General features: G+C 38.6%; 2 protein-coding genes across 2 annotated transcripts; both read left to right on the top strand.

Annotated features, from left to right (window-relative positions):
• Nucleotides 1–2802: 2802 nt before the first annotated feature.
• Nucleotides 2803–8140, top strand: LOC109804537 (fumarylacetoacetase). Its single transcript, XM_020366386.3, has 14 exons — nucleotides 2803–3120; nucleotides 3421–3499; nucleotides 4021–4079; nucleotides 4168–4292; nucleotides 4372–4446; nucleotides 4801–4876; nucleotides 5072–5171; nucleotides 5251–5310; nucleotides 5485–5555; nucleotides 5666–5728; nucleotides 5850–5914; nucleotides 6221–6317; nucleotides 6452–6577; nucleotides 7794–8140. Exons 1-14 carry the CDS (start codon nucleotides 2914–2916, stop codon nucleotides 7854–7856), a joined length of 1266 nt encoding a protein of 421 aa, XP_020221975.1. The 5' UTR covers nucleotides 2803–2913; the 3' UTR covers nucleotides 7857–8140.
• A 12736-nt stretch (nucleotides 8141–20876) lies between these two features.
• Nucleotides 20877–22998, top strand: BAG5 (BCL-2-associated athanogene 5). The gene is made up of 2 exons (XM_029272296.2): nucleotides 20877–21629; nucleotides 22431–22998. The coding sequence occupies exons 1-2, from the start codon at nucleotides 21172–21174 to the stop codon at nucleotides 22558–22560; spliced, it is 588 nt and encodes a 195-aa protein (XP_029128129.1). The 5' UTR covers nucleotides 20877–21171; the 3' UTR covers nucleotides 22561–22998.
• Nucleotides 22999–27417: the final 4419 nt, after the last annotated feature.

Below are 27417 nucleotides of genomic sequence, written 5' to 3'. Positions count from 1 at the left end.
AATGGTTGAGGGTTTAGGGTTCCTTTTGATACTTAAAAAAAAATATATATATATTTTCTATACAAATTTGGCTGGGTGCAAGGGAAATTACAAAGATAACACCCTACTCACAAGCATTATTTTTTTAAAAACTAATATTAACTCCAATCAATATAAGAAAATACATTTAATGCAAAACATAAAATTTGAAAGAAAAAAAAACTATCACACTTCATAAAAGAATTATTAACTACAAACTTAAATATACAATATTTCACTAATAAAATAAATAAATCATCAACATTTTCTTATTTCTACACATTAAAGAATAACTAAATATACAATATTTCACAAAAAAAATTATTATATAATAAAATAATCACTACCACAAATATTCAATTCATAATATTTAAACTATAACTTAACAAATAATGTGAAATAAATAAATTTTTTTTTAAAATATTGAAACTAACCTTCGAAGAAAATAGAAATAAGAAAATATTAATTTACGATATTTGCTTAACACCAACATGTAAAATAAATTAGAAATTTATATTAAGAAAATATAAGCAACAACTTCACTACAAAAGGTATTTATAAAAAAGAACAACAAAATTTAGAAAAAAAAATCTAACAATCAATAATAAATAATATAAATTAGAGAAATGAAAAAATATTTACTAACAAAAACCTCAAACAACAAAATAAACCTGAAAAACAATTATCACAACAAAAATTGAAACAAGAGATGAATAACAATAAATGAAGGAAACATATATTTGATGGTCCAATAAAATAAAATAAAAACATTGAGACTGAGGCGTTTTTTGTTAATTTATCCCAACCACCCAATGAAATGTATCAAAAGATTAAGAAAATGCTTAAGTCCCAACATTTTATGTAATTTTTCATGAGAATCAAAAGTGTTTTTCACATGTCAGCGTAGTACAAATTATTTATTTTGATAAATAATTTTTTTAGAAATTTATTTTTAGTATTTTTAATTTTCTTAATTTTGACTTATTCATATCATATAGGTGACAGTTGACTACTAAGATTAGTCTAGTAATTAGGTAGAAAAAGGTTAGAGTAGTTAGAAGTATGAGAATTTAGGTTCAATTTTCATTACAACCACCTTTCTAATCTTTTTTATCTTTTAAAATAAATAAATAAATAAATATAGGCGAGATTTATAATAAGCTTAAGAACCAGAATAAATAAATAAAAAAACAAAATTTCTAAAATAAATTAATAAAAAAACTATTTACCAAAATAAATAATTTTGGACACGTAGGATGAAGAAAGCGTCAAGTGGAGTGACGATTTTGGAAAGCGTCAACCTGAGTGGCGAGTTTGTACTGTTCACTTAACTATTCACGTGGGAAAAAACAACTAAAAACGTCACCGGTAGTGACGTTTTCAGTGTAACTTTTTGACTCAACTGTAAACGTCACTGTTACAGATGTTTTTAGTTTGATCCCCTCTATGCCTACCCTCTCTGAATCTCTGAACCTATCTGAACCTAATGTCTCTCTCTGAACAAGCAAGCAGGGAGTGTTTCTTTGACCATGAAAACGTCATCAGAGATAACGTTTATCATTCAAAAAAATTGTTATATATAGATGAATGAGTTGCTAGCTTCGACCATTATGCATTCTATAAGTCTTCGAGTGTTGTTATTATAGTTCTGCTACTCTTCTCTTTATTATCATCATATTCGTATATTGATTTTGCATATTTTTATTTTAATTTTGAAAATGTCTTTCATTTGCTTATTATATTATAATGGTAGTAGAATTAACAACGAGCAAGGTTGTATTTTTACAGGTGACACGAAAACAATTCGTGTAAATCGTGGATTGGATTTTGAATCTTTGAAGAAAAAAATTCATGTGAAGTTGAAATTGCATCATAACCAAATTGTTTCCAGCATTACTTGCAGATATTTGCATTGTATGAATCCTGTTTTTTATCTAGCTGTAGAAATTGGTGACAATGAAGATGTTGCATGCATGTTTAAAAAATTTAATAATTTAATAAAACAATAAACATCACTTATAAAGACCATTTATATTAGTGTAAGAAAAACAGGGTATGACGTCATGAAATCATAACCAGCTGATTTTTATTAGTAAAATCGTAATTATCTTAAGGGAGTTGCTACGATACTCTCAAAGATCAAGGAATTTCAATATATTTTTTTTATGTAAACTCATAAAAATTTAAAAAAAAATTAATTTAATTATAAAATAAATAATCTAAATTATACTTATAAAATAAAAAATAAGATAAAATTATAGAGATTAAAATTATAAGATTTAAATAATATTATAAAATATTAAAAAAAGAAAAAAATTAATAAATAGTAGAAATAAAAAATTATTAAAATTATAATATAGAAATTCAAAAATTTAAGATAAAAAGACAAAAAAATATACTTAAAAAATTATTAAAATTAAAATATAGAAATTCAAAAATTTTAAATGAAAAGATAAAAATATACTTAAAAATTATTAAAATTAAACTATTTAAATATATAATAATATTATTACAAATAAATTAGAATATATAAAATAAAAATAAAATAACTAAATAATTTAAAAACTGAAAAAATAAAATATCATAAATACTATTTAAATAAATTATTAAAAATATAAAATATATAAAACTGTACCGGTACCCTTTCAAATAAAATGGGTACCATAGAATTTATCGTATCTTAAAAAGTAATGTTGACGGTGAAACACTGAATTTTAAGACGGAAGTAGGTATTCCCCGTAAATAAATTATATCTCGTAATCTTGTTGTATCTATAAAACAAAACACGCTCTTGTACCTCGTGTACTAAACTGCATTTTTCTTCTTCCTCGTCCAGTGTCTCGTGCAAGGTGCTGCTGCCATTGACTTGAGCTTGATTTGAAGAGTACCATCGCCATGTCTCTGCTGCAATCATTCATTGAGGTCCACCCAGATTCTCACTTCCCCATACAGAACCTTCCTTACGGTGTCTTCAAGCCCCAACCCACTTCACCTCCTCGCCCTGGCGTCGCCATCGGCCACTTCGTCCTCGACCTCTCCGAAATCGCTTCTGCTGGTCTCTTCCATGGCCCTCTTCTCAAAAACTCCGATTGCTTCCACCAGGTAACTTCAATTTGCGTTTCGCTCATTCTACCAACTATCCAATCTGGGTAACTTCCAACCTTTTTTTTTGGCATTTGATTAGATGTCGTAATTTAAGGACTTATCACAATCTTTCCGTTTCTCCGAGAAACTCAAAGAAAGGGAAGAATGTGCCTTACTATTAGGATGAACATTGAACACTTTTACTCTCTCGCTCTCTATACCTGTCTCTCTTACATCTTTTCGTGTAACATGCAATATTGTATTTTTTGGGTATGGGAAATGGGAACCTCTGGTCTAACTGAATTATTTCCGTGACAGCCGAATCTAAATAATTTTGTATCCCTTGGAAGGCCAGCCTGGAAGGAAGCTCGTGCCACTCTTCAAAAGCTTTTATCAGGTACATCTTATTTAACCTTACTTCGTTTCTGTTTCGTTTCTGTTTAATTGTTTAAGGGCTTGTTTGATTCACTTCTCATTTTTTGTTTTGTTTTAAAAACTGTTTTTTTCAATAAATAATTCTACATCACTGACAATCAATTTCTCATCTAAATTCTGCTGAGTTTTGAAATTTCTTTCCAAACTAATTGTTTTAAAAACTGGAAAACAATTGAGATGTTTTTTCATTCATTTCTTCAAGTGCTCAGGCCTCAGGGGACAGATTTTTGTAAACATGTTCATGAGACTAACACTTTCAAATAATGCGCAGAGGAGATAAACAAATTTAGAAAATAGAAATTTGTTTTTAAGAACAGTAAACAGTTATTGAAAACAGTTAACAAACAATGCCTAATTGTTTATTATTTTTTGTTGCTTTTATGTTTTTACACTGCAATTCTTATTAGAGTGTACATGCATGTTAAAAGTGTGTATGAGCTGCAATGGCTGGTTCTTATGTCATTTGGGTTGTTTCTAATGCAGCAACTGAACCAACTTTGAGGGACAACGCAGTTTTGAGGCAGAAGGCACTTGTGCCATTGGTATTGTTCATGGGCATTCCTGATTTATTGTTTTAAAATGGTTGTGTTGTGTTTGACACTTCAATGATTTTGGAGTTTGCATTTTCAGAGTAGTGTGGAGTTGCTTCTCCCTGTTGCTGTTGGGGACTATACCGATTTCTTTTGTTCTCTGCATCATACTAAAAATTGTGGGTTCATATTCCGTGGGCCGGAGACTCCTGTTCTAGATAACTGGTGTGTTGATTTAAAAGGCTTTACAAATCAACTAAGTATGTTTTTTCCCTGGAATTAAAAGGTTAAACTTGTTTCGTAGGTATCGGCTGCCTGTTGCCTACCATGGACGAGCATCCTCTGTTGTTATTTCTGGAACAGATATTGTTCGGCCAAGGTGAGAAGTTTTGATGCTAACTGTAAATTTTTCTGTTTGAGTTTGTTTGCTCAAGTAGCTTTTTGAATTATATGCTTTTCTGTAGGTCTTAAGTCTTATGTTTATGAACATATAGAGATATATTACATCAATGTTAGGTTGCTTAACGTAGGAAGCTTTATAATGCATCCCTGTGTCTCTAGCATAAGTTCTTTACTGTGGAAGGAATATGGCTTTTAGTGTCGATCTTCATGTCATGCAAATAGGAACATCTTATGACTGCACCTGACTCTATCTCCCTTTGTGGACATTATTCATTTATTTGCTCTGCATTCTATCTCACAATGTTTTGCCGCTTTGTGCTTATTTATTCAGAGGTCAAGCTCATCCAGCTGGCAGCTCTACACCCTACTTTGGCCCTTCATTAAAGCTAGACTTTGAGTTGGAAATGGTTAGCTTGTTGTCTACACATATCTTCTATGGCCATTTTACTCACTAAAATGCATATGCAAAGTTTTATTTTAAAAATATAAAATTCAGGATTAAACATTGTTTCATTTTCTTCTTTGTGTATTGTTGTTCTAAATGAGTTATCTTGGTACTGGATAACTTTTCATTTTAGATTAAAATCTTGGTTTACTTGCAGGCTACTATTGTTGGACCTGGAAATGAATTGGGAAAGCCTGTGGATATTAACAATGCTGAAGATCACATCTTTGGACTTGTTCTAATGAATGACTGGAGTGGTAGTTTTCCAATTCAATATCTTTTTATTTTATGTTAATGTGCCCAACAATTTATGCTTTACTGATTTGTATTTGGCAGCTCGAGATATTCAGGCATGGGAATATATTCCTCTTGGTCCCTTTCTTGGCAAGAGTTTTGGTAAGATTTTCAATCAATTACTTAATATTTTTCAAGTCCTATTGAAAAAAGCTGGGTTGTGCAGTATATCTGGCAATTGCATGTACCATTTGTTCTGGATAGAAACAAACCATCACCTTACAGTTGTTATATTAAAGTTAACCTTCCTTCATGGTGCTAACTAAAATTATATAGGTACAACAATATCACCTTGGATTGTGACCTTGGAAGCATTAGAACCTTTTGCTTTTGAAGCCCCAAAACAGGTATCTGGTTTCTTTCTTTGGAATTTGACATTATAGGAGCTTATAATTTGGTTGTTCGTGTCTGAACTTCAAATTCACCATGTTTTAATTAATCTATCCACTGAATGCAGGATCCTCCTCCACTTCCATACTTGACTGAAAAAGTATCCAAAAACTACGATATTTCCCTAGAGGTATTTTAGAGAACCTTTATGCATGTACTTGGTATTTCTTCCTCTTGTATCTCGTATTAATGATATTTCGTCATGGTCCTTGTGTACTGTATTTTAATCAAAAATTGTTTCTTGCTGCAAGGTTCACGTAAAACCTGCTGGGCACAAAGATTCAGGAGTGGTGACACGGAGTAATCTAAAGCACTTGTAAGGAATTTCTCTTCAACTAATATTGATAAGTGATAACTCAGTTATTTAATCAATTCCTTGCCATCTCTATCTATATATACATATGTGTGTGTATAGCTTTGGAAGGCAATTGCAATGGCATCATTGATTTGAAAGAAGTGAATGACCTGGAACTTGTTAGTATTATTTTGTACATAATTTGATTTGTGTTCAATGATATATTTCCATTCTATTTGATGTTTGCTTGTCCATGCGTAATAGAAAAACTAAATACTTTGAAACAGTTATCCATAATATATATTCACTTATTCTTGCTCTTTGTAGATATTGGACATTAACCCAACAACTTGCTCACCATACAATCAATGGTTGCAACCTTAGGCCAGGAGATATCCTTGGAACTGGGACAGTTAGTGGTCCTGTAAGATTTCCATACTTTATGCCCTGTTATGCATTCTAACTTTTTGATCCCTATTTTTTTCTTTTACTTTCAAAGAATTGTTCCTTATCGACTGGTCAACTAATTTCAGTTAAAATGTGTGCTTTTCACTGTAGGAGCCAGAGTCCCGTGGATGCTTGCTAGAGTTAACATGGAATGGACAAAACACACTGTCAGTGAATGGGACAAATCGGAAATTTCTTGAAGATGGAGATGAAGTCACCTTAACTGGATATTGCAAGGTTACAATCAATTAAGATCTTCAGTGCCTGTTTTGTGAAAGTGCTGTCATCTTTTCAATTTTTCATGAGAAATTTCATAGCTTTTCAATTTTCCCACTAGTTATTAACTATTTAAATTAAATGAATTTCAGACCTAGAACTATGTTAATTTTTTTTTAATTTCTGTTACTTGTTAATATTTGTTAGTTGTTAATATTAGCTAGTGAGATAGTTAGTTGGTTATTGATATCTGTTAGTTTGATGGGCTGAGATAGAGAATAATTAAGGCAGCTGGTGCATAAATTTGAGGGGAGGTTGAGAGAAAGATCATCTTGTCATTTGTGAGAATTGGGGCCTTTGGGCAATGGGTGTTGGTCAGACTCCACAGATTGAAGAGAGGAACTTTGGGCTAATACTGTTGAACCAGGCAACAGAACTAGATGATGCTATGCAGTTGGTAGTGCGGGCAAAAGTTTTGGGTAGCTTCGAGAAATATGTCTCTGTTTTAGTTACTAAGTTGGACTGTGATGGGTTTAAAAATGCATAAGAATTTTCAACCATATCAGTAGATAAATCGGAAGATTTTGATAATTTTCACCTGTAACGGGTTAGTACTTAGTAGTTTAGACTTTAGAGAGACATGAACGCTCAATTCCATGGCAAAAAAAAAAAAGCCTTCGAAAACAGGGCCTTGAGTTGTTTGTGTTTGACCCAGAAGGGCTTGTGGCTATTTTGGGAATAAAGCAGTTGAGTTGGCTTGACTGTTTTTCTGCAAACAGCTAGAACCTTGGTGAGGACAAGGTGAAGATGCAACTTTAGGGGGGAAGTTTTGTTCGATCTGTTAATACTGTTGGTTGTTGATATTTGTTTGTTAATATTAGCTAGTGGGAGAGTGAGTTAGTTTTTTATGTATGTTAGTTTACTGGCTGAGATGGAGAAGAATTAAGGCAGATTGCCTATAAATCTGAGGGGAGGTTGAGAGAGAGGTGATGTCATATGTGAGAGGATTAGGGCCTATGGGCATTGGGAGAGGCTGACGCTCAATCTTCTGCAGTGCTTACAACAAAATTACTGCTAATTTATTTTCTCAAATGCCTGATTATCCCATTATACACTACACATTTATCATGGAGCAGTTCTTGATCTTTCTAATTTGAAGCTTTTATTTTATGATGGCATAATTATTAATTTTAAAACTTGAATATTTATTAGAAGATGTAAAATTTATGTTTTGCAGGGAAATGGTTACACTATTGGGTTTGGTAACTGCTGGGGCAAGATTGTTCCAGCGGCTCCCTAGGGGCAGTGTTGTTCCATAGTCTTCTCCAATTGTGGTGGGAAGAGTTGTGCAATCAGGGACCAGGCTTCTTTCCACTTAATTGTTATTTTCTCGTGTGTAATTTACTCGCCGTTTAATAAAGTATCTTTGACTTTAGTAAAGCTAGCTTTTGTCAGGAAAGGATCGTATTTTTCTTTTATGTGTTGTACTGTGGATCCAACATTCAATACTCCCACCTACCAACTAGACGTTCTCTTGGGTAATATTTCACGTGATTAGTTATTATAACTTATTATTGCTGCTTATGATACGAGCGCGTCCTAATATAAAAGGAAAATTCTACTGTACCAATTTTTTTTTTTAATTGTAATTACTTGTATTATTTTTATTTTAATTTAATATTATTAATAGTTTATCTTTATAAAATTTTCTATATTTTTATATTATTTTTATATTTTTAAAATTTTATCTTAATATAACATCTATTATAATTAAATAGTTTAATATTAATATTTTGTTAAAACGTTTTAGTTTTTTTTGTGTTAATTTTTTGAATTTATAGTATAAATTAGTTTTTCAGTTGTATTATTTATTATTTTTTTTCTTATTTTAATATTTTTATAATGTTATTATACTTTTTGTTTTTAATTTTTTAATTGTATTACATAAATAAAATTTGTTATAAAAATTGACTTTTTGATTATTTTTTTTAATTAGTCTTTTTGATTGATTCTTCTTCTATAAATTTTTAATCTAAAATTTATGTTATTTTGAATTTATTTCTTTTAAATTTATTTGTTAATATAATTTAAAATATCAAAACTCTTCAATTATTGTGGGTATTATAACAGTTCTTAATATAAAATCATCGTTAATTTTTTTTTTGAAATTGATCCTTTAAATTCTTTAAGAGTCTGAATAGGTAAGAGAATAATATATCATGAATGATCATCGCTTTATAAGTGCCAAGAAAATTGTAATACATACTTTTTTTATAACTTTCATTAAATAATATCAATAATCTTATATTGTCTACAATCATGCTTATTTTATTTTTTTAAACACGTGAAATAAACTTAATCATATTCATATATATATATATATATATATATATTAATTAGTAAAAATCATATTTTTATATACAATTAAGCATGTGTAATGGTTAATAATTTAATGACATTATTCCCTAGACAAAGTTAATCATTATTAGATGTTTGAATGACTTGCATTATTTGAATAACTTCATAATTATATATTGTACTGTTCGTACGGTGCAGCTGAGCTCTGAGCTCGAAAGCTCGGCATCGCAGCACGAGATGACCTCGGGCACGCGCTACGCGACGTCAGCTCGACATTATAGCAGATCATAACCGATCTCAAAGGATCCCACCCCGGACGAGATTCCTTATCTAATCTTATCATGTCTCATCTCAGGCCCAAGGTCCAAAACAACCCTAACTCACACTAAGGTACGTGCATTACATATACTAGATTCGTACTCCCACAAACACTAACTTTAGCATCGGAGTCTCTTTTGCAGGTACCACCCCCATCTTGGAGCACCAGCGTACTAGTGAAGGAGGCTCACCGATCTTACCTGGCGGATCAGCTCTACAACAGATTTCCGGTAAGAACATTTGGCGCCCACCGTGGGGCCGAACAAGACAGCTCTTATCGGCCACGCCTATGGTTTTCACCAGAAGCCATAGTAGACGCACGACAGACAACGCAAACCACTCAACTACCATGGATAACGAAGCAGCATTGAGGAGACTAATCGATCAGGTCGAACAGATGCGGCAGCAACACGCCGCCGATCTGCAAAGCATGCGTACCCAGCACGACACTGATCTAGCCTCAATACGGACCGCTAATGAGGCTGACCTAGCAGCTCTACGCGCGGAAAACAAGAGGATTCGCGCTCAACCCCAGCGGCAACACTCTGATCATCCCTCCGGCTCTCAACCCAACCCCGGCAGAGCAGTGCAAGCCGAGGTAAACCAGGAAGCAGGATCAACTCCCCCACAGGGAATGATCAGCACAATTGCAGGAGGTTTCGCAGGAGGGGGAGCCAGCAGCTCGGCCCGGAAAAAACACCTACGCAACGTTAATCGCGTACAATTCACCACCTCTACTTCGCACCAGAGCTCGCCGACGATCACTTTCACCGACGATGACTATACCGGGGTCAACCCCAACCAGGATGATCCCATGGTTATCGCCGTGGCATTAGCAATTGGGAGGTTCGCAAGACCCTGGTCGACCAAGGGAGCTCGACCGACATCCTATATTGGCCAACGTTCCTCAGGTTAGACGTCCCTCACTCTCTCATACAACCTCACACAGAACCCCTAGTCGGTTTTGCAGGAAGGAGCGTTCACACTCGGGGGTACGTGGACCTACTGACGACTTTTGGAGCACCTCCGGATTCAAGGCGGGTCATGGTTCGATACCTCCTCGTGGAAGTCGACGCCTCCTATAACATCATCATCGGCAGGCCAACCTTGAATCAACTCGGAGCGGTGGTGTCCACCCCACACCTCACCATGAAATTCCCTGGGCATGATGGGAAGATTATCTCCGTCAAAGCAAATCAGAAGATGGCACGACAATGCTACACCGAAAGCCTGAAAATCACCTCACTCGGTGAACAGTGCAAGAGCAACCTTACCACCGTGGCTCACACCAACCACGAAGAAATCACCTACCTCGATCCAAGATCCGACGCTCATGACGAGCGACCTAGCCCCGTTGACGAACTCGACGACTTTCAGGTCGGGAAACTCCTCGGGCAAACCACGAAGATCAGCAGACAGTTGACTCCGGAGTTGCGGCAGCAACTTGAAGCGGAAATCCTCAAGAATGCCGACCTCTTCGCCTGGTCTAGCGCTGACATGCCAAGCATAGACGCCGATTTCATCTGCCACAGGCTAGCAATACACAAGGAGGCAAAACCAATCGCCCAGAGGAAGAGGAAGGTCGGCGGCGAAAGACGGGAGGCCATCGTCGCCGAAACACAGAAATTGCTCAACGCAGGCTTCATCCGTGAAGTCAGATACACCACATGGCTGGCGAACATGGTCCTGGTAAAGAAGAACTCGGGGAAGTGGCGTATGTGCATCGACTATACCGACCTAAACAAAGCATGCCCCAAGGACTCATACCCTTTGCCGAGCATTGACAGGTTAGTCGACGGAGCCTCCGGACACGCCCTCCTCAGTTTCCTCGACGCCTACTCTGGGTACAACCAGATAATGATGTACCCACCTGATGAAGTGCACACGTCCTTCATCACCGACCACGCCAACTACTGCTATCGGGTGATGCCCTTCGGCCTAAAAAATGCGGGGGCAACCTACCAACGGCTGATGGATAAGGTCTTCCATCAACAGATCGGGAGAAACATGGAAGTTTACGTCGACAACATGGTAGTCAAAACCACCTCGGCGACAGACCACGCTGCCGATCTCGCCAAAGTATTCGCCCAGGTCAGGAAGCATAACATGCGCCTCAACCCGGAGAAATGTGTCTTTGGTGTCCAGGGAGGAAAGTTCCTCGGCTTCATGATTACCAGCAGAGGAATCGAGGCCAACCCCGAGAAGTGCAAAGCCATCATCCAGATGCAAAGCCCACAAATGGTGAAAGAGGTCTAACGCCTGGCCGGACGGTTAGTCTCACTGTCCCGCTTCATTCCCAAACTCGCGGAGAAGGCGGGACCAATCTTCACTCTGCTAAAAAAGCCAAAAGATTTCCTGTGGACAGGTCAGTGTGAAGAAGCTTTCCAAAGCTTCAAAATCTTCCTCACAACTCCACCGATCCTACAGAGGCCGGATCACAACACCGACCTCCTCCTCTACTTGGCAGTAGCAGATAACGCCATCAGCGCAGTTATCGTACAAGAGCACCAAAAGGTACAGACACCTATCTACTTGATCAGCCGAGTCCTCCAAGACGTGGAGAGGAGATACCAAATGATCGAGAAGCTGGCTTTGGCGCTTGTCACCGCAGCCCGGCGGCTCCGACCCTACTTCCAGAGCCACCAGGTGGTAGTTAAAATTGACTATCCCATCAAGCAAATCCTGCGAAAGCCTGAGCTCGCCGGATGCATGATCGCCTGGTCAGTAGAACTATCCGAGTTCGGCATCAAGTACGAAAGTCGCGGACCCCTGAAGGCCCAATGCTTAGCCGACTTCGTAGCCGAGGAACCCCAGGTATGGACTTTGCATGTTGACGGGTCCTCCAACTCTAAAGGTGGTGGTGCAGGTATCATTCTGGAAGTGCCAAACCAAGTCACCTTGGAGCAATCCCTCAAGTTTGGCTTCAAGGTGACCAATAACTAGAGCTGTCAAAACGGGCCAGCCCGGCCCATGTGGGCTGGCCCATGTGGGCCGGCCCACTTTAGCCCACCTTAAAAACGGGCCAACCCAACCCGGCCCACTTTTTATTTTGTCAGAATTTTTATGGCCCGGCCCGGCCCACCACGGGTTGGTGGGTCAAACGGGCCAGCCCACCAACCCACCAAAAAATTAAAAAAAAAATTTAAATATTCTTCCTTTTTCACCGAAAATTTCGAAATAGCATTTAGCACCTTTCCTTATCCCGTAGCATTGAAAACCCTGTAACATTAGCATTTAGCACCTTTCCTTATCCTATATTTCTTTATCCGCATATTTCTTTATTAGCATTTAGCACCTTTCCTTATATTTCTTTATCCGCATATATGGTCTAAAAGGTAAGCGGAAAATTGGGATATGAAGATTGAAGCGGAACCTGTAGTGTAGTCGTAGAGGGGCACCTTCGTGAAGTTGAAGCCACCTGCAGAGGGACACCTTCATGAGCCGAAACCTTTGTCAAGATGAAGTAGTGAAGCTGAAGCAGTGAAGACATGAAGTGCGGCGTGGTCCGTTTCGTTTCCTTGCTAGAATAGGGTTTTCTTTTCAATTTTGACTGTTTTTGTTTTATAATTTTGACTTTAGACTTAGTGTTTCCAGTTCTACTTTATTGCTGTCTGTTCCTATTATTGGGTTAGCTGTTTGTTGAGATTTCCGTTGAAACACTTTTGTTAATATTTATAAATTCGTTTAATTCTATCAACGGTCTCAAACACGGCAAGTATACCGGCCGTTCAAGTAGTAAAAATATCGTATCCACAGGGATTAGAAGGTAATATAAGCATTTATTGACTATTCGTGACTAAAGAATAATTCCAATTTCATAGTTTGTGCAGTGAATGCAAAGTTGTGACTATTGGAATGAAAGCTGTAAATAAATATTGTTTTGTGAGTGGAAAAGGTCAGGAATGGTATTGTGGTATTGTGAGGTTGTGGGGGTCAGATTTCACCAAACGTAACACTAATGTATCCTTAATCTCTTGTTGAATTCATTGCTTAGTCAACCCATAAGTTTACTCAAACCTAATCCCTTAGAGAAAGAGCCTAGGTGCGGATATTGAATATCAATCCCTTGAGTACCCAATATCTACACCCGCATTACGGGCTAGGGTTTAAGACTACTAATGGGTCAAGCTCTATCCCTAGATACAATCACCACTAGGCATATGTTTCAGAACTAGTTTCAAAGGTTATTTTCCAATACCCATGGAACCTTAAATCATGCAAAGGGTGATCAATCCAAAGCAAGCATTAAGAATAGAAACAAACACAACAAAGAATAAAACAACATATATATATATCATTAAAACCGTAAAGATTACAATAGAGTACGTTGGTTACATCTAACCCCACAAAATGGGTGAAACCACTCAACAAAGAGGGCAAATACAAAATAGAGATGAAAGGAGGATGAAGAACCGAAGGAAAGATCCGCACACGGACGATCCCAAGCCCTGGGAATCCCTTCCGCAGCTCCTGGAGACGCCCAATGTGAGAATGGAGGTTTCTCCCCCGAAAATGGCTTCAAATACGAGCTTGGGGAGACAGATTAGGGTTCATGCGCCCGGCGCATAAGTCTTCGCGCCCGGCGCATGGCCTTCCAAATGCCCTCTGTCTTCAGGACACGCCCGGCGCAATTCATATTGCGCCCGGCTCAATAGCTTCCAGAGGTGAGATGCTCTGGTTTGCTCGCCCGGCGCGGATCACCTTGAGCCCGGCGCATAACCTCTTCTCTGCTCCTTAGCTCCTTTTAGTTTCCAATTCCATGGATCTTCAATCCTCAAGTCCCTAGCTCAATACCTGCACAAAAAATGAGGTGTATTAAGGTATTGTTAGCTAAATTTGGGTTAGTTATATCTGCACACAAAATGAACCAAAAAGAGAACAATTACATTGCAATGGTTCAAAGGATGAGTGAAATTTGTTCAATAAGTCTCATCCAAAAAGAGGTAAAATTGAGACTTAACACTGTTGCAATAAAAAAATCAAGTGGGCTGGTGGGCTGCCCGGCCCACCACGGGTTCAGCCCAAGTGGGCCGGGTCAAAGTGGGCCGGGTTTAAATTTACCCACTTATCGTAAAACTGTTATTTATTTTGGCCCGGCCCGGCCCGTTTTCAAGGTGGGCCAGGTTGGCCCACGGGCCACGGCCCATTTTGACAGCTCTACCAATAACCAGGCGGAATACGAGGCACTTCTCGCAGGACTGAGGCTAGCTCGCGACCTCGGAGCTCGAAGAGTGAGTTGCAACAGTGACTCGAAACTCATGGTGGAGCAGCTCAGTGGGACGTACCAGGCGAAGGACACTATGCTGCAGCGGTACTTTCACACTATGTCCCACCAGATCTCATCCTTCGACGAATTCACCACACAAGAGACGCCTTACAGGCTGACCTACGAAGCAGACGCAATGATCCCAGTAGAAAAGTAGGCAAAAAATCCCACAAACGCCAAGTCTTCAACGGCGAACATAATGCCCAAGAACTGGCGGCTAACCTCGAATTAGTGGACGAGCTTAGTATGGCGATTACTTCCCGAAGATACAACACCCGAGTAAAACCTCGCTCGTTCTGAATAGGTGACTTGGTATGGCGATTACTAGGCGAAGCAAGAAAGGACACGTCAGATGGGAAACTCGCACCCACTTGGGGTGGCCCCTTCCGAGTTACAGAAGACTTGGAAAATGGAGCATATAGACTGGAAGAACTCAGCGGAAAACCTATACCGCAAACTTGGAATGCTACGCATCTCAAGTTTTATTTTAGTTGAACTTTGTATGAATGAGCTGTGCACTCTTTTCTCACCTCAGTCTTTTGTCCCAAAAAACAGAAAGATGGGTTTTGGCTGAGAGGGTTTTTAACGAGGCACATTTACATAATCAATAAAATGACTCATTCCATTCAACTTACATCTTTTTCGCATCATTTTACGTCTAACCTCAAATGAAGGTCGAGTCCGAACCTCGGTTTATTAAGGTCAAGTTTGAACCTTCACGAAAATCTAAGGTCGAGTCCAAACCTCGGTTTATTAAGGTCAAGTTTGAACCTTCACGAAAATCTAAGGTCGAGTCCGAACCTCGGTTTATTAAGGTCAAGTTTGAACCTTCACGAAAATCTAAGGTCGAGTCCGAACCTCGATTTATTAAGGTCAAGTTTGAACCTTCACGAAAATCTAAGGTCGAGTCCGAACCTCGGTTTATTAAGGTCAAGTTTGAACCTTCACGAAAATCTAAGGTCGAGTCCGAACCTCGGTTTATTAAGGTCAAGTTTGAACCTTCACGAAAATCTAAGGTCGAGTCCGAACCTCGGTTTATTAAGGTCAAGTTTGAACCTTCACGAAAATCTAAGGTCGAGTCCGAACCTCGGTTTATTAAGGTCAAGTTTGAACCTTCACGAAAATCTAAGGTCGAGTCCGAACCTCGGTTTATTAAGGTCAAGTTTGAACCTTCACGAAAATACAAGGTCGAATCCGAACGTTCGTATAACTCACCTTGCTTTAATTCGAGACCGAATCCAAACCTCAAGCCAAATTCGAACCTCCCAAAAGATTCCTTTACGAAAAACCGAGGTCGAGGTCTAATCCCAACATGACCAGCTCGGATCTATAAAAACACAAAACAGACACCGAACGTATACCTCAAAACGCGCACAAAGCAAAAACCAAGTGCAAACACATAAAAGAAAAGATATATATATATATATATATATATATGCATATACCAGCAAAGTTCCCAGAATTCAACACTTGAATCCAAAATAGAAAATTAAACTAGGCTATTACGAAATTGGCCTACACAGAGGCATTTTCGCTGGAGCTATCCTCGAAGTCGTCCTCCTTGACCAGCTTCCCAAAGCGAACGACCTTCTCCACGTGCATGTCGGAGAAGTCAAACCCTGGCGCAAGGAGCCTCACCTGGCGGGCAGCCTTGAGAAAGCCCCTCTTATGCTCCACCACGATGGAGCGCTCGACCTCCTCAAGTCTTCTCTCCAACGCCGCCTTCTCGGCCTCCAGCGATGAAAGGTCTACTCTCTAGGCAACAATCTCCTCCTCTTTGCTCCCAATAATGACCTCATCACGGAGACGCTCCTCGGTTACCGACACTAGTTTGCTCTTAAAAAATGCGACTTCATCTTCCAAAGAGCGAACCCGCTCCCGAGAAGACATCACCTCGCCCCGGGATGAGGTAACAAGCCCCTGCAGTTCACTCACCCGAGAAGCATAGTCTTCGTTGAAGCGCACGACGATTTCCAATGACTTCTGGGCCCTGGCGAGGCCCCCCCTCGCCGCCCGGAGCTCGGCCCCCTGCATCTTTGCTTCGCCGAGGGCAGCATTCAGAACCCCGTTCTCCTTCTTCAGGACTTTATTTTCATCCTTCAGAGGCTGAACAAGGCTCCTCAGCTTTGCCATGTCCTCCTGCTGCCTCGACCACTTGTGTTTCCAATAATCCACAATGGTCATGCCTCTCTGCAGGAAGACCTGGGCAGCATCGAAACTCCCCACCGGCCCGGCCGACTCGATCATCGCCTGATCAGTCGTGCTTAGTGACCCCTTGGGGAAAAACTTCTTCGGAGTCACCGTGGCGCTCCACAGAGAGTCGACCTCCTCCGATGCACTCAAGTGCTCCAATCGCATGGGCGCGCCCTCCTGCGCATAGCGGTACGCTAGGTACGGCCGCTTCGGCCTCGGCACTGGACCAGAGGTAGGGAGCCCGAAGCTCGGTCCCTCCCTACGAACCTCGGCGGAAGTAGACGCAGGTACCCCCTGCACCACCATGGTAGGGCCCCCTTCCGACGCCCCTGAGCTCGGAGGACCCGAAACCCTGGTGACGTTTCCCGCCTGCAAGAAACAAGGATACTCTTCTGAGGACAAAAAGTAAACAGAAGGGCGAAACGTCAATACCACAGAAGGGCTAACGGCTTACCTCGCCAACCGGAGCGGCAGGTGCAACACCCTGAGTCACTTCCACGGCGGTCGAGGTGGCCCGCCTGGCAGCAGGGACCACTTCCTCGGCAGTACCCCCTGCTTACAGAAAACAACCTCAAGTCAAAAGGTGGAAAAACAACATAAAACGAAGAAAATAGAAACAAGACCAAGAAAGGAAAAGTACTCACCACGGCGGCCCGAGCAACTCCCTCAGCAGCTTGGGACAGCACCTCGCCAGGCCGAGCTACAGGCTCAGCAGCCGACGCCACCTCTTCAGCGGCCCCCTCCGATGGCGGACCCCCAGCAAGATCCGCTGCCCCGACTTCGGCAGCCTGGGAGGCAACCTCCCCTATTTCACGAGGGGCACAAGTCCCCCCGACCTCTCTCCCGCCCCTCTTCCTTTTCCGGTTGACCTTAAGAGGGGAAGTCTCCTCTTCTGGAGGCTCGGTGACCTCGAGCTCGATCACGTTGAAGCGGTGCTTCAGCTCAAGCCACAAGTCTTTCCCTATAAGACCTACAGACAGCAAAAAGGGCACATCAGCAAAGAAGAATTGCACAAACCTCAACAAACTACCAAAATGCAAGATACTCAACTTCCAGGTCCCTCTTCCTATGCGCCGAGTTTGCAAGCGACAAGATCGACTTGCAATCCAACGGGCGAGGAAGTGCTGAGAGATTCTTGACGACGACAGCCTTCAAAGCCGTCAACTCCAATGGGTCCACCCCGTGAAACCTAGACTGTTTGGGGACCCAGTAGAATGGGAACTTCGACAGTCCACCGAAGTACAAACCCCCATCCTCTAAAGGGTCAATGTCCACGAGGGCAACCCAGAAGAACTCAGTTTTGAAATTTTTATAAGACTGGGAGTAAAGAATGAATAAACCCCCTTCTTTACTCCCGCTCAAGGAAAGAATGCCGTAAGGCGGAACACCCAGCTTCAGCTGGTAGAAGTGAAGGAAAACGCGAAGGGACAACTCTATCCCTAGGACCGCGCACAAGATTTGAAACGCCCTTAAAAAAACCCAGCTATTAGGGTGCAGTTGGCAAGGGGCCGCGTTGATGTAGTTCAAGAAATCACACTCAAACTGAGTGCAAGGAAGACAAACGCCCAGGTCCCTGAAAAAACACTGGTAGACATAGAAATGGGGGGGGGGGGTCGGTAGACTTCCCCATGAACACACCCTCGCCGGCCAGACAGGGCTTGAGCTAAATCATCCGGGAAATGGAGGGGTCGCAAATTCGGTGCGTCTCCCAAACCGCACTGACCTCCAGACGCGACCTGAACACACTTCGGACCCCCCCATTTCGCGCTTAACCCAGTCGTAACCAGGAACACCCGGCTCCAGGTCCTTGGGCGAGGCGGGTCTTTCCTCTCGGCGGCGCCCCTCCCGGTAGCCACTGCCTTATCGTGCGCCTTACCCCTGGCAGACGCAGAAGAACCGACACCACGACCACCAGCCATCAAGAGGAGCAAGAAGACTCGAAAAGGAACTGTGAAAATGGAGACGAAAAGCGAAAAAAGGATAAAGTGAAAAGAGGAAGAGGCGCGAGGGAGAGAAAAGGTTTTCCCCAAATTCAAAACGGTTGCGCCACGTGTTAGCCTAGGGACACGTCTGACGGCACATTAATGGAAAATCATCATGACAAATGCAAACCCTCAGTACATAACCGTCACCTTCATTAACGCGCCACTTGCACGTTTTCGGAAATGACAGTTACGATACACGACACCTTGACAGGCCAGCGCATATGAAAGGTCACTTTCCCCAACGAGCTCGGTCTTAACTCCTCGACCTACGATCTTCGGAGCTCGGGGTGTTAGTGTACTGTCCGTACGGCGCAACCGAGCTCCGAGCTTGAAAGCTCGGCATCGCAGCACGAGATGACCTCGGGCACGCGCTACGCGACGTCAGCTCGGCATTATAGCAAATCATAACCGATCTCAAGGGATCCCGCCCCGGACGAGATCCCTTATCTAATCTTATCATGTCTCATCTCAGGCCCAAGGCCCAAAACAACCCTAACTCACACTAAGGTACGTGCATTACATATACTAGATTCGTACTCCCACAAACACTAACTTTAGCATCAGAGTCTCTTTTGCAGGTACCACCCCCATCTTAGAGCACCAGCGTACTAGTGAAGGAGGCTCACCGATCTTACCTGGCGGATCAGCTCTACAGCAGATTTTCGATAAGAACATATATAATTACATTTATTTATTTGATCATTTTAGAAATAAAATTAGTCATATTTATTTATGTAAGTAGCCACGAATTCAAGTGGATGGGTGAAGAAAAATCAATAAAACATTCCACTTCTTAAAAATGTGTATCGTAGTATGTCAACATAAAAATTAGATGGTTATTTTATAGTTACTAAAATAAAATTAATGCCGTCAATATGTTATTATATATATAATTAATGATATTTTAAAGAAAATGACGTGTAAATAAGATTTTAAAATTCTATGGAACCATTTGCCTGTGATTTTTTGGTCCAAATAAATTATTAAAAAAAACAATTTATCGTTTAAGGTGATTTCTATCACATGGCAGAATTGTTAAATGATAAAGGGGACAAACGTTTTGTAAACGGATGAAACGTGAATGGATGGCGCACGACCTCCTACTTCATCTGTTTTTTGACGTTCTGTCGCACTTGTCACATCCGCGTCAGCCTTTGATCGACGTGACATAGGGGAACCCTTGCATTTGCTTGCCTTTTAGATCGCGCATGAAGATCTTTACTTTGTTCATGTGTTGTTTCTTCTCCTTGTCCGCGTGTCCTACTTGTCGTTCTCCTTCCCCTCTCTCCTCTTTAAATTCATTTTTACCCTCCTCTCTCATTCTCAATCTCCTTCTTCCCTTATTCTTGTAAGTTAAATTTTTTTGTTTATAATTTTTTGTTTATTTATTTGTTTTTAATTAATTTTGTGTTATTTTGTAGGTTAGATAACTAAATTTAATTATGCATATGTTGTTACAAATGGATAGAAGTAAGTATATTTTTTTAAAAAATCATTGTATATTATAAATTTAAGAAATATAATGCATGTGTTTAAACTATATAATAAATAAAAAATAGGATGATTATTTGATCAAATCAATATTTTGTCACTTTTTTTTTTCTTTATCTTTAGTAACATATATTGTATTTTAAGTTGAGAATATCACAATAATATTTATTTTAAATTTTATTTTATATTAATGTTAATTATTTGAATTTATAACAATATACTAAATAAATAAATTTATTTTAAAATTTAATTGTATCATTATTTACTAATTAATAATATTATATTTATAATAAAATATTAAATAATTTATATCTTTAAAAAAAATACATAAACTCAACTTAATTCAACCTATTAAATTTTTGTCGGAAGTCAAGTGGATAGGCTAAATCCAGCCCAATTACATCCTATGCCATACTGGACTTGTTATATCTACGTTTCCGATTTTTGAGGTGTAATATTAATGTTTAAAAAAAGAAAATGGACCGTCCAATTTTAATTTCCATACACAATTTGCTCTGATATAATATAAGCGTGACATGGTTAAGTAAAGATTTGAGAGTTATGAAAAGAAAATCAAAACTTAAATATAATCCTTTATGTGATTTATTGATTTGAAATTTTACTTCAACAGTTTTCATAACAACTAAAACTTTTAGAGTTAAGACATTGAAAAAAACAAGAGAGAAGGAAGGACATGTTTGGTTTAGGGTTTAGGGTTTTAAACATGTTTAGGGTTTTAAACCTTAAACCCTAAACATGTTTGGTCGTATTTAAATAATTTATTTATAGACCATAATCGGAGGCAGTTTTACTAAATTGATAAATTATGTTATGAGAGGATTTGAATTTGAAGGTGAATCTGGAGAAAGAAAGGAAGGTAGGAGGAGAAAAGCAAGTGGGGGTCCCGCATGAAACCGAAGCTTATCACTTATCACATTCACAACACGTACGCGCCAACATCATTCAACTTGTTCATTTCCTAACTCATCACTGTGCGCAATGCCATGAAGCCCCCTTCCACCGCCGCCGCCACCATCCAATCCGCCTACCGCGCCCACCGGATCCGCTCCCTCTACCGGAAAATCGCCGCCGTCGACTCCGAGGCGGATGAGCTGCAGCGCCTGATCCAGCGGCAGGACACGGTGGACGCCGTCCGCACTAACCACCTGGAGAAGCTGAGAATGAACGAGGCGCTCATGGCCCTGCTGCTCAAGCTCGATTCCGTGCCCGGGATTGATCCTACGCTCAGAGACGCCAGAAGGAAAGTCACCCGTCGGATCGTGGGCCTTCAGGAAATACTGGACTCTGTCTCCGAAGCCCAAATTGACGAATCCAGTTGGTGGCCCATGAACAATTGGGACGAAGTCATTGCCGACATGGAGGAGACTATTTGTCGGGAGAGAGGCGGCGATGAAATGGAAACCTTTTGCGCCCAAAATCTCGGCTTTCGCTGCCTACAAAGGTTTCTCCGTCAACCCTGATTCACCTCTTATATGTTCACATCGCATATAACCTCTGTTGTAATTGTATAATGTATAATATAATCTCTTTAGTTACCTACCTTAAAAACTTTATGCTTTAGGTAGCTATAGTAAATACATGGCAGTGAAATGAATGTGGCCCAAAAGAATTAAGATAATAGATAATACTGAAACTTTGTTATCACAACTGAGTGTCAGTCTTCCTTAATCTAGAACCTCAATTGAGCTACAATCGCAAGTAGAGATACTAGATATTATATTTCTATATGGGTTGATCAGTCACAATAAATCGTTTCTCTTAGATGCAAATTCTTTTTAAAAGGAATTGTGATAATTAAAACAGTTAAATTTCAAATTATTAGCATGAATTAATGAGAAAAATCAAAACAAGTGCAAGATGCATTATTTATGTTTTATAACAGAAATCAAATATATATTTTAGTAGAGACATCTTAGTAGTTAGTAGAGTATGATAGAACTACCGGGAGTGACAGAACTATGTAACTGCATATCTAGGCTCAAACTTTAGATTGTTGATTAAGATAAAATAACCCAGTTAATTCACACGCTCGGTTGTAGTAGATCCATCTATTTTTGGACCAGCTTATACTAGTTATACATGGTGGTTGAACAAAAACTAATTAAGATGATAAAACTTAGATAGAACTTGTTTGAATACAAGTTTAGAGGTGTTTTTGAGAAGTTTTATACTTAAAATAAATAGTGTTTTTTAAAGTAAAAAAACTTTCAAAAACATTTCTAACTTGTATCCAAACTCATAGTATGAAAGTGCTGGTGGGCGAGGTACTAGTTGATGCAGCTGCACTTGCACTTGGACATGCATTTCTTGCAGTCAGAGAGTGTAGGGTAGCCGTTGTTGCAGTCGCATTTGTTGATGCAATCGGGCCTTGAAGTGCCATCCCACAAGCAGCGAGCCATGCAGTGTAGGATTGGGGAGCAGGATGGACAAGCGTTTTGCATCTGGTTTACTATGCAGTCTTTGCAGCCCCTTCCGTCTGTGGGTGGACAACTCATGACAGGTAAAGCCACCATCATCAATATCATAATCAGCAACACCGCTTTTGCATGGAGTTGGAGTTGGACTGCTGCTCTGCATTTCTTCTTCGTCTCCATGTGAACCCAATGTTTTATCTTGCACATGTGCTTTTCACAAATTGTGGAAAGTAGTGTGTCTTGACAGAGAGATATATGGTAGGAGTTGCTAACTAGCTATGCCACTTCCTCGTATATAAAAATTTGACTGAATTTTAAGATTCACACATGCATCGATAGTGAGGATGCATTTAATTTCTTGCCCGACCTTGCAATTAACCACCACATTTACTCGTATGACTTTCGCAGCTCATCCCTCTCTTGGTTTGCACACTCATTTATCTCATAGCTATCCCTTAGCAAACTGGCAGAATCAACTGTCAATAAATATTTTTAGTTCTTTTTTATTGCTAGGAAAAGATTATTATAATAATACTGAATTTAGATCCTCTCTTGCAATATTCTCTCTCCAGCCTCTCTCGTGCAATATTAATAGCCATTAGATATATCTAATGACTCAAATTTAATCTTATAACTAATGTAACTTTTTAAATGATTAAATTTGAGCCATTAGATATATTCAATTTCTATTAATGTTGCAGGAGAGAGGCTGGAGAGAGAATATTGCAGAAGAAGATCCAAATTGAATAATACTTTTTCCAGTTCTTATTATAAAATTATTTTAATTAAATTACACAAATTAATATAAGTAGTTATATTAGTTAATTTTAATAAATTACTAATTTTATTTTTCTTAATTATTATTAAATTTTTTATGAGAAATGAAGGTATTATTTCATATAAAGGATTACATATTAATATTCATAAAAATGATAAATAATAATTTTAATAGGTGGAAGAGAAAACTTAACTCTCCGTGCATTTATCTCAATTCTTTCCATTCTACTAGCACACATGTTTGATTTCTTATTTAGTGTCTACTCTACAATTTTTATATTTTAGCCTTTGTATTTAAAAATTTATTTGATTTTATCTTTTTAATTCGATTTAGTTCTTATATGTATACTTTTTAATCTATTTAAGTACCTTCCGTTTTGGATGATATGGATTAAAATTGATTAAAAAGTATACATGTGCGAGTTAAAATGAGTAATTTTTATTTTTATTTTTATATATATATAAAGAATAAAACATAGCATAGATTATACATGTATAAGGACTAAATGAGTTATACTCTTGGTTTCAAAATACTCTCTCTAAACTTATATATAAATAAAAAAGACTAATTTCACATAAATTAGAAAAATAATTAGGTGCATTTAATTTTCATAATTTCACATAAAATATGTCCAGCTGTTTAGATGAGGTTGGCTCAAAGCAACATTCGTTTGACTAAAAAACAAATACTCAAAATCACTAAATAGTAGTGCAACCCTAGTATACTAAGGACACAACGGTTGTTAATCTTTTCTATAGGCAAGCGCACCCAAGTCTCTGTAGTATAATTTAAAGGTTGTCGAACCTCAGGGACTTGTGAAGTAATCTATGATTTCTATACTAGTTGATACTTTTGAATTTAAAACTTGGGTAATTACACATGTTCACAGTTGAAATGGATGATTGATTAAATTTAAATTAAAGAAACCACAGAGTAATTTGATTTGATGGAAACAAATATGAGAAACAGTTGGGATTCGATTTCATCAATCTCCCTCCTATGCATTCCTATTGACTCTTTCTAAAGATTCCATTACCCGTTGCCATTGAGTTCTCTAAACTTATTCAGACTCAATCCCTTGGCTTAAGAACGTCTAAGATATTTAACTCAACAATTGATTCCTCACTTCATTCAGTTAAATACCCCGCATTAAGAATCAAAACTTATTGCAACTACTAGTTTCAAGACCATCCCTGGCTCTCAAAACTAATAGGTGATTCGTTCCAAGTCTAGATTTAGAAAACGTTTTCCAACCAAATTCTAAACACACAATCAGAGATAAATGATCAGTTTATCAAAGCATTAAGAACAGGAACAAAATCACTGACATAAAGTAATGGATGATATATATATGAATCAAAGAGGAATACATAGGAGTTTGACGATTACATTTATCCCAACCCTAGAGATTAGCTCTCCATATTACAAGAAATCACCAAATTACAAGTTGAGAGGTAGAAGAAGAAGAAGATCCTTTGAAGATTCGCGTTCCCACGAGCTCCAGAGTACTCTGTTTTTCTCCTCTCTCTGTTCTCTTCCTTCGTACAGTTTCAGATGATGCTTTTCTCTCTCCTCTGCCCTTATATATGTGATAGAATTAAAAACAGAGTGAACAGGAAAGAGACGAATCCGCTCAGCGCCTTAGAGTGGCTGAGAGGATCCTTCACCATGAAGTAACCTCAAGGGCTGAGCGCCTTGGATCCGCTGAGCGCTTTAGAGGCAGAGAGCACCTCCTTTTTCCTGGATCACATCCGCTGAGCGGATGGTAGTGGCTGAGCGCCTTGGAGGCAGAAAGCCATCCTTCTCTTCCAGGACAAATTCGCTGGGCACTTCTGAACCGCTGAGCGCCTTCAGTTTGGGGGCTCTCTGACTTGATTCCGCTGAGCGCTTTAGAATGGCTGAGCCATTCTTCCCCAGGTTTCAAAACCTACAAAATACACATGAAATTGGATCAAAAGCTTCATCAATCCATGTACTAACATAATCAAAAATACCTCTTTGATTCTAAGCATATATAGATCAAAATAATATTAATATGTACACAAAGTGTGCTAGATAAGTGTCTCAAGTGAGTATTAATTCAAACTAATTAGACACTTATCAACGGTACACATACATAAATGGGCAGCGATACATTTCCTCACCTGGGTACATCGGTCACCCCCAGTATAGAGACAAACTGCGAACAAATGAGTCACACAGTGCAGACAAAGCACAACTATCAAGTAAAGACACCATCGATTCCTTCGTATCCAACTGACTATGGTACCAATCTACCTTACTCTTCACCCATTCATATCCATCTCTATTCAAAGGACCTTTACCCCTATCATCACCTATCTCCTTTGACTACAACTCTACAACCTCTTCAACCCTAATAAAAATAGGCTCTACCATTTCCACTCGTTGAACCACATCAATAATAACCACCCTTGCACCATCCACACCAGACATTCCCTTGCGGATAGTGGGGATATCAGTATATCACCCTCAATGGGAAGCCTCATCACGGTATCAAAGGAATTGCTATCCTTAAAAGACAATACCAAACCCCTCATCCCCATCCACACACACTTGAATGCAACATGAATCAAAAAATTAAAAGGCAATGAAGGGGAAGGAAACTACATGAAGCGACGACAACAAGCTAAAATAGCACCTACAACCTCAACAACGAGCGCAAAAAATAAACTTGAAACACAAAGGGTTTGTATACCCTTTGTGTTTGTATACCTCTTAGCTCAGGCAAACCAAACCAAGCTTATATCAAAGCTTAAACTGGATGAATGGCCCAATCAACTTGCTACATTAAATCTAGAAAACATAATTGATAGGAAGAATTCCCATATCATATCTCTTAGAGTCTTGGGCAATACGTCAATGGTTTGTTGAATACCACGAGCAATCACAAGAACGTATCAATAAATATTATGCAAAACTATCTCTTAAAATCAGGCAATACTATAAAACCATTTATATAGGAGATATTAGGTATCATTCGACCCTAATCTCATTCTTAACCTAAATTTCTCTCTAACTTTAATGCTGAAATTTCTTTATAAGTGTCCCACCATTATAGATATTGGAGCAACAATGGCGTTTATCTATCGTCAGAATATTAACAAATTCTAGTAAGAACATTTTGTATTAGTGCAATTAAATTTAGATAAAACTTTTTGTATATGTATGTATTTGGCTTCTCAGTTGTGCTTGTACAAAACTAAGAAAAATATTTTTTAGTTAAACTCATTCATTGAACAAGGTGTTGTTTATTTTAATAGTTTTTTCTCTGATTTAACCTAATTAAGCATGAATAGATCTAGAATCTTATAAAAAAGGATTAAATTTTTTCTTCTTCCTTTTATGATTATTTAAATATTTAATTTCAAATAATATAATACATCAATTAAAGTTTACAAATAATATAAAAATTATTAAAATTTCATAGTATTATTCATTTATGTGTTTATTGAAAAATTTTCATAAATTTTTTCAGTTAATTTATTTTTCAATTTTTTTTACACTAAATGTATTATATATTTACTAATAAATAAATGGAACTCCCGTGGGTTCTGTATCCGTCCCTCAGGTTAAGTTCTAAAATATTTTTAGTTTTACAATGTTATTTCAATACACATTTTTTTACGGTATCTAATCAAACTTACTGTATTTCTTCCATTTACTGTTTCGTTGAACCGGCGTCTCATTTTCAGCCTTAAGTGCAGCCTTTTTCTTCTTCTTTTTATCTTCTTTCTTCTACTCCACTCTATTTTTCCATATTTGGACTCCTAGATCCATGATTTAATTCGATCAAGAAAAACCAAGTTATGATCCTGTATATCACACATCTCCTCCTATTGTACACTAGTTATTAAATCTGGGGTTTAGGGTGTTACCAAAGCACCAGAATAAAGAGGGAAAAAAATATTAAAAAAAAAAAGGAAAATGGTAAGGCTGCATTTGTTTCAGATAATGACATTCCTGGACAACAATATCAGCACATGTTTATTCTTTAGAATCTCTAAGAGTTGAACCCG

The sequence above is a fragment of the Cajanus cajan genome, chromosome 1 (assembly GCF_000230855.2).
Source record: "Cajanus cajan strain Asha chromosome 1, NIPB_CcT2T_4, whole genome shotgun sequence".
NCBI classification, from domain to species: domain Eukaryota; kingdom Viridiplantae; phylum Streptophyta; class Magnoliopsida; order Fabales; family Fabaceae; genus Cajanus; species Cajanus cajan.
The sequence above is the reverse complement of the archived record's forward strand: the minus strand, read 5'-3'. Positions and strand labels throughout refer to the sequence as shown.